The sequence below is a fragment of the Mobula birostris genome, chromosome 12, assembly GCF_030028105.1.
Source record: "Mobula birostris isolate sMobBir1 chromosome 12, sMobBir1.hap1, whole genome shotgun sequence".
NCBI lineage: Eukaryota > Metazoa > Chordata > Chondrichthyes > Myliobatiformes > Myliobatidae > Mobula > Mobula birostris.
In genome coordinates, this window is record NC_092381.1 from 26737774 (window position 1) to 26750931 (window position 13158).

Below are 13158 nucleotides of genomic sequence, written 5' to 3' on the forward strand. Positions count from 1 at the left end.
TTTTTACCTTTATCTTTATAGTTGACTGTTTCTTGGATATTTCTCAATCGGGTTGTAATTGATAACAGATGCAAAGTTGCCAGATGGAGCAATCTTCAGATATTTACTGAACAATATTAAACTGCTGTATTCAATGCCTTTGCCAGATTGTTTCTAACAGCTGACATACACAGATGTCTTCTCCTGTCCCTCACTAAACTTTTGCTGCATCTCCCACTAGGACTTCAGTACTGTACTCCCATTCACCCAAAAAAAAGTTAATGCGTTTCCCTAGATTGTGGAATACACACACAAAATACTGAAGAAACTCAGCAGGTCAGGCAGCATCTATGGAAAAGAATAAACAGTACATGTTTCAGGCCGAGATCCTTTTACTTCTTCTCACCTGCCTATTACTTCTCCCTAGGTCCCCTTCTCCTTCCCTTTCTCCTATTGTCAACTCTCCTCTCCTAACAGATTCCTTCTTCTCCAGCCCTTGACTTTTCCCACCCATCTGGCTTCACCTATCACCTTCCATCTAGCCTTCTTCCCCTACCCCAACTTTTTTTATTCTGGCATCTTTTCGCATCTTTCTCAGTCCTGAAGAAGGGGGTCTCAGCCCAAAACATCAAATATTTATTCCTTTCCATAGGTGCTGCCTGACCTGCTGAGTTCCTCTAGCAATTTTTTTGTGCTATTCTGGATTGCCAGCATCTGCAGAATCTCTTGTGTTTGTGGAAGACGCTGTATGAAGAAAGAAACCTCAGGCATGGATTTAAGTAAATTGGTTTGCTTTGTATGTGCACAGTGGGAAAGCAGAAGAATCACAGATCATAGAATCAGGAAAAAGTAAGTTTTTCCCTAATCTTTCCTTACTTAGGCAGAGCAAATTCAATGATTAACATATTTATAAATGAGACATACAAGTTAAAAGAAATTGCATTCACATGATCTTATTTATAGGCTCAGCACACCTCAAAGCATACTGCAGCCAGTGAGGTACTATTGAAGAATAGTCACTGCTGTTATACAGGGAATCACAGTAACCAAATAGACTCAGCAAGGTTCCAGAAATAAAAGAACAAACATCCTCTCTGAGTAATGTTGGATGTATGATAAATATTGGCCACGGAACTGGAGGAACTCCACTGCTCCTCTATAAGCAGCTGTAAAGGATCTTTATACCCATCTGAAAGAAAAGACACGTCTCCAGTTTGATGTCTCATTCTTGACATGACACCCCTGAGAGTACAGCACTGAAACTAGATTGTGCACTTGGGTCTCAAACCCACTGTTACTGAAGTCAAATGCTATACTAAGAAATGGTTAATGCTGATCGAAATTATTGATTAGGAATAGGATCAGTGATAGACACTGGAAATTCTAAATTTGACAAGTTTTGGAAAAAAGTCCTTTTAAAAAAAGATCACAGGAAGAAAGCAGTCAGAGCCTTAAATTAAGCTTGCCTGAAGTTTCGTATGTATAAGAACTTGAGGAAAGAGCCCCCCCCACAGTCAGAAACATAAAAAGAGGAGTTGCAAATTGTTCACAATTACAGAAGACCCCTCGTTATTTTCAGACAGAGGGTACAATCATTCAAAATTCAGTACATTGAGTAAACCAGAGGGCATTTAAGGTTCAGTAAAAGTTTAGCATCCTCAGTAGAATTACCCAAGTCATCATGAGCTCTCACAGTGATAAGAATTACAAGAAACACATCAACCTTTTTATTTTCTTCTACTTCCGACGCATAATCCATTTTAATGATTTAAACTATAACACTGAAAAGTTCAGCAATGCAAAGTACTCCCTTATGGAAAGAACACAACCGCCTTTCATCACCCACTTAACAAAGACAAGCTCAGTATACAGCTCATTCCCATGAAGAAAATAAAAAAAAATCACTCCATTAAGTAAATCTCCTTTATTTGCATAGAAATCAGAGTTTTAATGAAGCTCACACATAAATGTGTATAAATTCACTTCAGATTTCCCAATACAGCTTGCTGAAAATCTGGATCCATATTTAAGTTTCTAGCATGTTCCTTTTTTATGCAAGCATAAACGATTCCTCAAACTATTATTTTCTTAGACATATTGCTATCTTCTGACTGAAAGACTGAGTCTCAAACTGGGATCATTATTTCACTTCTAATTCACAATTGCATCTCCCTCATACTGCACCATGTTAAAAGATTGTGTTCCATGGTTGATAAGTTAAGCAATTCTAAAACATATGTTCAACCCTGTTAGCAACTGGATGGTTCTATCATTGCAGAGAACTTTTATCAGCAGGTGTTGACAATACCCCGAAGGTTTGACCCTCTCTACTTCTGTAGAAGTTATTTGTGAAAGAAGGGACTGAATGATCAGAACAACTTATACTTCGGTGAAACAAATAGAGGCAGTGATGATTAAGTATGCCACATAATAGAACTGTAACTCTCATGAGAAGGAAGATGTAATATCTTATGGCTAATCAACTAGTCATATTAGAAAAGTATGAACAATAAGGCAATATTTTGAGATTTCCACAACTAATTTTGGAATATTGTCATATGTTACAGTTGGAGTTCATAGGACTAGATGTTTAGCTTTGATAAGCAGATCCTAACTCAGGTAATAGCATAGAGATCTTGAGGTGGGTGCCAGGTGCTTCTCAGGGGTCATCAGGTGGGCACCCCCCCCCCCTTAGATGTTTCGTCAGTCATCAGTTTAAGTCCACTACATCTCTAGAGGTCTCAACAGTGCAACCCAGAGTCCAGGTTCCCCCACTTCACATCTGGCCACCCATGGGTGATCTTAGGGCCCAGCTGCCATCACTCCTCTTCATCCATCGCCAGTGGCTGCTTCACTCGGCTGCCTCCAAGAGTTCTTTTATAGCTTGCTGCTGGCCCTGGCTTCGGACTCCCAACCTCTTCAGTAATCTGACCATGGAAGTAGCCACAAATCCTCTGCAGCCAACCTCTACTGGGAAAATCTGCACCTTCCATCCATTCTGCTTAGCATCTATGGCCAGCTCAGCGTATCTCACACGTTTCCATTCATACACCTCCCAGACTGCATTTTCCCTGAGCTCTGAGATTACTACAGTCTTCAGACCAAATCTGTTCTAAGGGTGGTAGTGGCTATCTCCGGAGGAAATATTAGCCTTTGGCCAAGGTCAACAGCCATGTTCCAGTCACAAGCAGGCTCCAGTATGCCTGACATCAACCACGTCACTGAGGGTGGCACTGTCTCTCCTTGTGTATGTTGGAAGGTTTAGTCTGGCCAGTCACAACCAAAAATTTCATAATTTGGTAGGGGTCAAAGGGAATGCAATATGCACATTCATGAGGAGAGATGTTCATTTTTTGGTCTCAAGTCTTAGCTCACTGTGTATTTGTGTAAATTTGGTCGTAATCAAGTTTCATCAATTGAGGATGCTAAGTTATTTTAATCTCTTGCTTTTGATAGTCTTTCCTACCCCTTTTGACAGGAATGAATCACTGAAAACTGTGTAAACCTGATATGGTATATAAAACAAATCAATTCGGTTTCTTAAGTCATTATTGTATAATATTCTGCAATTTTTTGGTATTGCTTTTTCTGTACAAGTAACATCTAGCAAATTAAAGATATGAATAACAACTACAACATACACTTAAGGAATATTGGATGTCTAATTTTAAGTGAATTTAATACTTGATAAGAGGAGCATATTTAATAAAAAGAAGGAAAATAACTCCATCATGGATAACTCAAATTGTAAAATACAAGTAAAGAAAAGTTATAGAATTTTAATGTAAACAGTAAAGAGAGGAAGTAGTTAATTGACATCTTTTGCACAGACTTCAAAGAATTTGAGCACCCTAAAACTAAATGTAGAACAACAAGAAAGAACTGAAGATCATTTGAAACAAAAATATATAGGATATGCTCATAAACTTGCCAAGAGAATGAATTTAACAAAAATATAAAACAGAAAATAGGATTTCAATTTTGAGAACCTGACCAGGTTATTAGGTGTCTGAATCTCCATTGAAAGAAGATCAGATACTAGTCCATCTGAGTCGTCACCACTCCCCGCTGTTAGCAATGAATATAAGAAGAAGAAAAGAAGCAGGCATGTGGGACTGTATAATATCAGCTTCTGCTCCAGCTTACTATCTGTTTTCACATAACCCTGACACCTTAGAAATGAATATATCCAATGACTCCACTTCCACGCCTCTCTGGGAGAGGAAATTTTAAAGTTTCAGAAGAGCATGACAGAAGAAACTCTTCCTTATTTCCTTCCTAGATGGGTGACCACTCTTTATTCTGCAAATGAACCCAAGACCCAGATATCCTCAATGGGTAAATATCTTCTTGGCATCTGCTACCACAAAACATTATAGGCTTCAACTAGATCACCATTAATTCTTCTAATCACTAACAACTAAAAGCCCTCATAAGACAATCCCTTCATCTCAAGAATCAGCCAAGTTAACCTCCTTTATATCTTCTCTGAATATCCCCAGTGCAATTATCTTCCTCCTTAAGCAAGTATATGCAGTACTCCAAATACAGTCTTAACAGTGCAAGACATTTTTACTTTCATACTCCACCCATTGTAATACAGGGAATTAATTATGCTCTAAATGTATTTTCAATATCCTAATATGTTTAAATACCTTTCCATCTTTACAAAAAGTTACTAGAGAGACAATAAAATAACTAACATAAGGAAATGGAGATCCTGTTTCTTGACCTTCTCATTTCACCCCCTTGCCCTTTTTACTTAGTTTATTGGTGAGTTTGCTTCCAGTTCATATTACTGTACATTGGAAATCAAACCTTTCTTGATTTTAAATCTTGATGAAATTGTTGCATATTACCATTAAAATAAGTTTTTAATGACTTAGTAGTGGAACCACAACATTTGAAGAACATTAGACATTGGTATTTAAAAAGAAACCAAAATAGAAAATAAGGTTAGAAGATTATTGATTGTTCAAGAGTAATTCAGTGCAGTTTCCTATCAGAACATTTGATATAAAATAATCAATAAAATACAAAACCTCTAAAATTCCATATTGCATATGTATAAGAGTTTAATAAATCCACTAAATGTTGGAGGATAGGATCATCCACTGAACTAAAGACTACAGTGACATCAATACAGGTCACTTTAATAGCCAAGCACAGTTAGCTTTGGGTCAAGTAGGAAATATGAAATATCAGGAAATCGAATTAAAAACTATAAAATATATCTAGTAATTAATCAGCAAGGCACCTTATGAAAAGATGGCTTCCATACAAACTTGCATTTATCCACCAATACGCAACTCGATTACTCTAACACTTTCTTCAACCATAACATCCTACAAAATAATGCTGCAAAGTTTTTAAAATGGAAATTTAATGGGACTGATTCAGTGTTAAAACATCAATAGTTGATACCATAACTGTAAAGATCCTTCTCAGTACTTAGAAAACAGTCTGTTTGCATTTTCTTTCTTGAATGGGAAGTTAATATTTAGAAACATAGAAACATAGAAAACATACAGCACATTACAGGCCCTTCAGCCCACAAAGCTGTGCCGAACATGTCCCTACCTTAGAACTACCTAGGCTTTACCCATAGCACTCTATTTTACTAAGCTCTATGTAGCCATCCAGGAGTTACTTAAAAGACCCAATCGTTTCCACCTCCGCCACTGTCGCCAGCAGCCTATTCCACGCACTCACCACTCTGCGTAAAAAACTTAGCCCTGACATCTCCTCTGTACCTACTTCTAAGCACCTTAAAACTATGCCTTCTCGTGCTAGCCATTTCAGCCCTAGGAAAAAGCCTCTGACTATCCACACAATCAATGCCTCTCATTATCTTGTACACCTCTATCAAGTCACCTCTCGTCCTCTCATCTTTTTTTCAAAAAACTAAGACAATATCCAGTTTCTGCTATGCAGCAGTGAAATTTACAATAGAGATATTGGAATAAGCTCCTGAACATCACAAATAGTCTAGAACAGGGGTTCCCAAGTTTGGGGGCCATGGACCGCTCAGTCAATGGTAAGAATCCATGGCAAAAAAAGTTTGGAAACCCCTAGTCTGGAAATATACTGGTGAAGCAGGAGTGGCAATAAATTTCACACATGGTAGCACAAAATGAATCTGGTTTATAAGCTGCCTGATATCCACCATGTTTTTTTATTACTTAAATTTTAAATAATGCTAAATTACAACTAAATAAATAAAGTAGGGATGCAGGATCGGGTGATGTGTTGTAGCTGAATGTTAATAAGATCAGAGAGTTAAATGTGCGGGAGAAGTTTGGGAGAAGTTGTTTGAATTCGTGGACATTGACACCAGCGTAAGAGAAGGAAGGAATTGTTCTCATGGGATGGGCTTCACTTGAACCATGCTGGGATCAGGGTCCTGGCAAATTGTATAACGACAGCAATGGATAGAGCTTTAAACTAAAGAGTATAGTTCGGTGCAGCGCGGGGGAGGAGTTCAACAGCTTGGGAAAGTAAGGATAAAGTAAAAGAGGAGAGTGCAGGAGTGGTTAATAAAATTTCCAAAATAAAGAATAAGATGGAAAGTTTAGAAAAGTGGAATAATTAAACATCAGGCAACATGGAGACAAGTTGAGAATAAGGTGGTGAATACAGGACTGAAGGCGTTATATTTGAATGCATGCTGCATATGGATTAAGGCAGATAAGTAGCTAGAAATTGGCAAGCGTGACGGTGTCACTGAGTTGTGGCTGAAAGAAGATCACCATTGGGAGCTTAACATCCAAGGATACACATTGTGTTGAAAGAACAGGCAGGTAGGCAGAGAGCTGGGGTGGCTCTGTTGGTAAAAAATTAAATCCAATCCTTAGAAAGAGGTGACAAAGGACAGGAAGATGTAGAATCCTTGTGGGTAGAATAAAGGAACTCTAAGGGTAAAAAGACAAACACAAGAAAATCTGCAAATGCTGGAAATCCAAAGCAACGCACACAAAAAGCTGGAGGAACTCAGCAGGCAAGACAGCATCTATGGAAAAGGGTAAGCAGTCCGAAATGGGTCAGAGATGTCAACTGTTTATTCTTTTCCAAGGGTAAAAGACACTGATGAGAGTTATATACAGGCCACTGAACTGTAGCCAGGATCTGGGGTACAAATTACAACAGGAGAGAGAAAAGGTATGTAAAAAATGCGATGTTATCATGGTCATGGGGATTTAAATATGCAGGTAGATTGGGAATTAGTAGCATGTCTTTGAGATGCTTTTTAGAGTAGCTTGTTGTTGAGCCCACTGGAGAAATGACAATTCTGGATTAGATGTTGTGTAATGAACAAGATTTGATTAGGGAGCTTATGAAAGTGTAAGCCTTAGGAAGTAGTGATCATAACATAATAAAATTCACCTTACAGTTTGAGAGGGAGACACTAGCAGACACAGCAGCATCATCATCAATGGCTGGAGTTTTTGGGAGCAATTTGGAAGTGCAAGATAGATACATCCCAAAGGAGAAGTAAGAGGAGGACGAGGCAACTATGGCTGACACAGGAAGTCAAAGGCAGCATAGCAAAGACAGCATGCTATACAGTGGACATATAGCACAAATTACTGGGAAGTTTGATGATTGGGAAGCTTTTAAAAACAAACAGAAGGAAACTAAAAAAGCATTAAAAAGAGAAAAGGTGAAATATAAAGAAAAGCTAGCCAATAATATAAGGGGATATAAAATGTTTCTCAGTTACATAAAGAGTAAAAGGGTGAGAATAGACATTGGACCACTGGAAAATGACTCTGCTGAGGTAGTAAAAGGGGACAAAGAATTACAGATGAATTTAATAAGTATCCTATATTGGATCTACACTGTGTTAGACACCAGCAGTACACCAAAAATTCAAGAGTGTCAGGGGGCATAAGTGCGTGTAGTTGCCATTAATAAGGAAAAGCTGGTTGGGAAGCTGAACGGTCTGAAAGTAAGTAAGTCACCTGGAACAGATGGACCAACCCCAGGGTTCTGAGAGAGGTAGCTGAAGAGATTGTGGAAGCTGTAATGGTGAACGTTGAAGAACCACTAGATTGTATAATGGTTCCAAAGGACTGGAGAATTGCAAATGTCACTCCACTCTTTAAGAAGGGAGGGAGACAAAGGACAGGATATTATTGGTGCTAGCTTGACGTCAGTGGTTGAGAAAGTGTTGAAGTCCATTATTAAGGATGAGGTTTTGGGGCATTTTTTGCACATGATAAAATTGACTGAAGTCAGCATGATTTCCTTATCAATCAGACCAATCTGTTCGAATTATTTGGGAAAATAACAGACAGGATAGACAAATTATAGTCTGTGGATGTTCTTTACTTGGAATTTCAGAAAAGGTGGGGTAGCGGGGTGGAAACACGTCTCTACCAAAGGAGGCATCAGGTGCTTCGTCCCACTGCTAGACTGTAGGTCATCCTTGGGCAAGGTGTAGCACCTGCTTCGCCCCCTCGATCAGTGTCATGTGAAGCCATGGCAGGGGGTGGTCGTATGAGCAACTGGTCCATATTACATGTCCTGTTATGTGAGCCCTGATGCCAGGCAGGCAATCTTGTGTAAAAAAATTTGCTTAGAAAAATCATGGTCAAAGAACATGATCACCTACATCATACAACATGGCACATAACGATGATGACATAGAAGGTGCTGCAGATGAGGTTGCTAAATAATATTAGAGCCCATGATATTACAGGAAATATCATGATAGAAAATTGTCTGACTGGCAGGAGGCAAAGAGAGAGAATAAAGCAGGTCTTATCACAAACAAAAGAAAATCTGCAGATGCTGGAAATCGAGAAACACACACAAAACGCTGGAGAAACTCAGCAGGCCAGGCAGCATCTATGGAAAGGAGTACAGTCGACATTTCAGGCTGAGACCCTTCATCAGGGTCTTTGCTGTTTGGCTGCTAATGGCGTTCAGCAGGGTTAGGTGTCGGATCAGCTGCTTTTCACATTACAGTGGATTCCAATTAAATCGGGCTATCTGTTAATCAGGGCAGCTACTTATTTGAGACAGTTCTTTTAAAGAACAAAAAAGAATTCCCTTTGTTCTTTTGGGACACTATGCCACTTAATTGGGACAGGAAACTGTTGCCAAATAGTTTCTAACTGGCATTAGTCGTGAGCACTTGTATGGCCATTAGACTCTACACCTTGCTTAGAGCAAACAGTTTTTAAATAGCGTGTGTTTCTGTTCAAAGAGCAGTGATTTTTGTCACTGATAGTGGGTGATAATTAAGCAGGAAGAAAATTATGAAATGTTCTGCTCACCTGGATTTCGGGCTTGGAGATGGCAGAAACAAGCAGGAGAGGAAATGAAACAATTTCATTACTACAACAAGCTAGGAAATATGAATAATTTGAAGGTATCCACAATCATCTTGAAGGTTACAATGAAAGTGAAGACTTGAAATATGCAGTTGTCAAAAGCATTGTATGAAGGCAGTCTATTATCTGATTAGGAGTCTGCGCTGATTTTATTCATTTACAGTCAATCAAAAAAATGGCAGCGCACACTGGATGAACTCTGTTGATAACTATTAGGAACTAATACAGATTTACAGTAATTTAGTAGGATTGGTAGTGTTTTAATTTGTTCTGTATTTCACTTAAATACATAATTTGTTTCTCAGTTAAATGGTAGTTGGTCACTTAAATACCTTTTAAACATTTTCCATGAAACATTGGCTAATTGGGCCAAAATGAAATTGTTCCTGATGTGTCCCAATTAACCAATATCCACTGTATATTTTAATGACCTGAATAACGGAACTGTTGGCTTTGAGGCTATGTTTCCAAAGATGCAAAGTAGGTGGAGGGGCAAGGAGTGTTAAGGAAGCAGAAAGTCTGCAGAAGGACTTAGACATATTAGGAGAACGGGTCAAGAAGTGGCAAATGGAAAATTGGCATAGGGAAGTGTATGGTCATGTACTTTGAAAGGAGGAATAAAGGCATAGTCTATATTCAAAATGGAGAACGAGTTCAGAAATTGGAGGTGTAAAGGGATTTGGGAGTCCTAGTGCAGGATTCCCTAAAGGTTAACTTGCAAGTTGAGTCTGTGGTAAGGAAGGAAAAAGCAATATTGACATTCATTTTGAGAGGACTAGATAATAAAAGCAAGGATGGATTGCTGTGGCTTTATTCGGCATTGGTCAGTCCTCACTTGGGAATATTGTGAGCAGGTTTGGACCCTATATCCAAGGAAGGATTTGCTGGTACTGGAGCGGATCCAGAGAAGTTTAAGAAGATTGATCCCAGGAATGAAAGTCTTAATGTATCAGAATGAAAGGGTTAATGGCTCTTGGTCTGTATTGCTGAAGTTTAGAGAATGAGGGCTTTGCTCACTAAAGCCTACTAAATATTGAAAGTCCTAGATAGAGTGGACATGAGCAAGTCATTTCCAATAGCGGGGGAGTCTAGGACCAGAGGGCACAGCCCCACAGTAGAAGAATGTTCCTTTAGAATAGATATGAGGGGGAATTTCTTTAGCCAAAGCACGGTGAATCTGTGGAACTCATTGCCACACATGGCTGTGGAGGCCAGGTCATTCGGTATATTTAAAATGGAGGTTGATAGGTTCTTGATTAGTAAGGTATCAAAGGTTATGGGGAGAAGGCAGAAGAGTAGGGTTGAGAGAGAAAATATATCAGCTTTTATGACTGAATGGTGGAGAAGATTCAAAGGGCTAAATGGCCTAACTCTGCTCATACGTCTTATGATCTTATGGATATAAGACAGGATGGCTATTAAAGATATTGTCAATTTGTCCAATTCTATTCTCATCCTCAGGTGATGGCAGTGTCAGACTCAAATTTACTGCTTTCAATGGGGCATCATTATTAACTATTATAGAATTAAATTTAAAAGATGAACTAAATCTTACATTATAATAAATAATACAATTAATTAGGCTAGCAGCCAAAGTTACGTTCAATGTTATGAAACTTCACGTCTCTGCTGAGCTGAGTTAACCTCCACTAACTTACATATACAATAACATTTATGCAAATTAAATCAATCTAAAGAATAATAAAGAAAATTAGCAGAGTGTGATTTTTAACAGATAGGGTCAAATCTCACAGTGCCCAAAGTAGTGGTGTGTGATTTCTGCTATCCTACGTTCATCTGAACCAGATCAAAGGGACTAGACCTCCACATCTTCAAGATGTTGGTGAGATGAAGTAGATCTCATATCCTTGATTCTCAAATGGTAGGGTAGCAACTTATAATGGATGAAAGCTGGGGCTGGGTTATCTCCAACATGACACTGGAAACTGAATGTGGTGTCCAGCCACAGAATTGAGTTTTGGGATTGACAGCAGACTAGAACTGCCAATCCCCTTCAGCAAGATCTGCCCACCGTGTCAAGTTGGGTGACGTTACATATCTTTTGTATACACTGCACCTCACCAATTATGTTACAAACACAATTTCTAAGAATTAACAAGAGAATGAAGTGTCCCATCAGCTCCCAACTGGCATTAAAATTTAATCAAAGTGTACAAGAATCACTGAAACTCTACACGAGCAGACTGCTCTTTGTCAGCGTTATCTTATGCAGATGACCATACATTGTTTAAGAAGGTATTTTCCTACAAACAAATACCAACACTTCAGCAAAGTTGGGCAAAGAAATGGACATAGAAAGATTGTAAAATAATCTAAATGGGAACTTATCATCACTTTTACTAAATCAACTGAATGAGCTATAACTCACATATCACTTTAGTGTTTTAGCTACACTACCACACGTCTTTAATAAAAATGGTATCTCATAGTTTAAATGCAAATAATCCACTTTTTATGAAATTTAAGATTCAGAGAATGGAATTGATAAAATTTGCTACAAATTTACTTTCGACAGGAATATTTCTAGACACAAAGTACTCCCAGGGGTGAAGAAAATGTCATAATACCAATCAGCAGTTGAGCTAAAATGATTGAGCTCCTCTTAAGTGGTTGAAGACCTACAGAAAAAAAAGCTTTTTTTTGCTTCTGGTAGCAGGGAGCTGAAGTGAAAACATTATTTAAATTCTGAGTGCACACACAAGCTGAACTAGCTGCATCCTTGCAACCTAAGCACAGCCTCAAGGGAAGATGCTCTACTGACAAATTAATACCTTAGAGAAAAGATCAGAATGGTGGCAATGAACTCATTTGTTCCTCACAATAATAAAGAATGGCTTTTTTCATTACCACGGCGGTGATTGTTGCCATGGTGACTTGGACTTACCTCATTGCTTCACGAAGTGCTCCTCGCTCACTGAGAGTGGTGTGTTTGATGTCATCAAAATTATTCTCTAGCTTCTCATAGCTCTGGAATAAACCAAAAGGTAAAGACATTTCTCATATAAGCATTCACTTTTATTCTCATATATTAAAACGCATTTCTTTTCAAGCAACATATCCTATGGAGTGACTCCGATGCATAATCAAAATTGACATTATAAACCTGCCAAAAGTCAATCTTATTCACAATGTGGTTGTCATGGAAATCTTATCACTAACTCCCCATGTATGAGAGGGATGCACACAAGAAGCGAAGCATGTATATCTGATTACAAATACTCCATTCTAATGCATATCTTAATATTTTATGCTTGAAACTATATATGTTTCCTATTTAAATAGTTTGTTTTCCCTAAGGCAGTTTTTCTAAGGGTGGAAAACTAGCTGCTTCTGAATAACTCTGTGTGAGATGTAAATATCCCTGGGACAAGATAAATCACAGGTCTCTAACAAATAAAGTAATATAAAACATACACACAACAGCAGCAATCATACTCTCAAGTTGTTTTGAGCTTCAGCTTTAAAGAGAGCTGTCTTTAAAACAGCCGGGTATTTTTAGATTCCCAAGCATATTTTGATTTAATTTTCTTTAAATGGAGTTTTAGAAAAGAAATAAGAAAAAGTGGGAACGGAAGAGAATAAGGAAAGCAGAACACAAATGTTAGAACAGGAATTTGCAGCAATAAATTAAAAAAGGAAGGTTATTGAACAGAGGAAATAAAAGAGAACAAGGAAAAGAGAGAGGGCATTTAACAGACTTATTCCAAACCAGAACATAAATTACAATGAAGCACTATTAGATTACAGCAAGGAATACAGCAAATTCATAATAATTTGGACATCATTCAGATTCATTGCACATAATCAAACCCACTCATTC

The 13158-nt window shown here is 38.2% G+C and overlaps 1 protein-coding gene across 1 annotated transcript in view; it reads right to left on the minus strand.

Annotated features, from left to right (window-relative positions):
- LOC140205806 (dihydropyrimidine dehydrogenase [NADP(+)]-like) overlaps positions 1-13158 on the minus strand; it is a 927724-nt gene that overhangs the window by 689508 nt on the left and 225058 nt on the right. The window contains exon 3 of the mRNA XM_072273510.1: positions 12223-12305. Coding sequence (XP_072129611.1) covers positions 12223-12305 — 83 coding nt within the window. The remainder of the gene's footprint in view (positions 1-12222; positions 12306-13158) is intronic.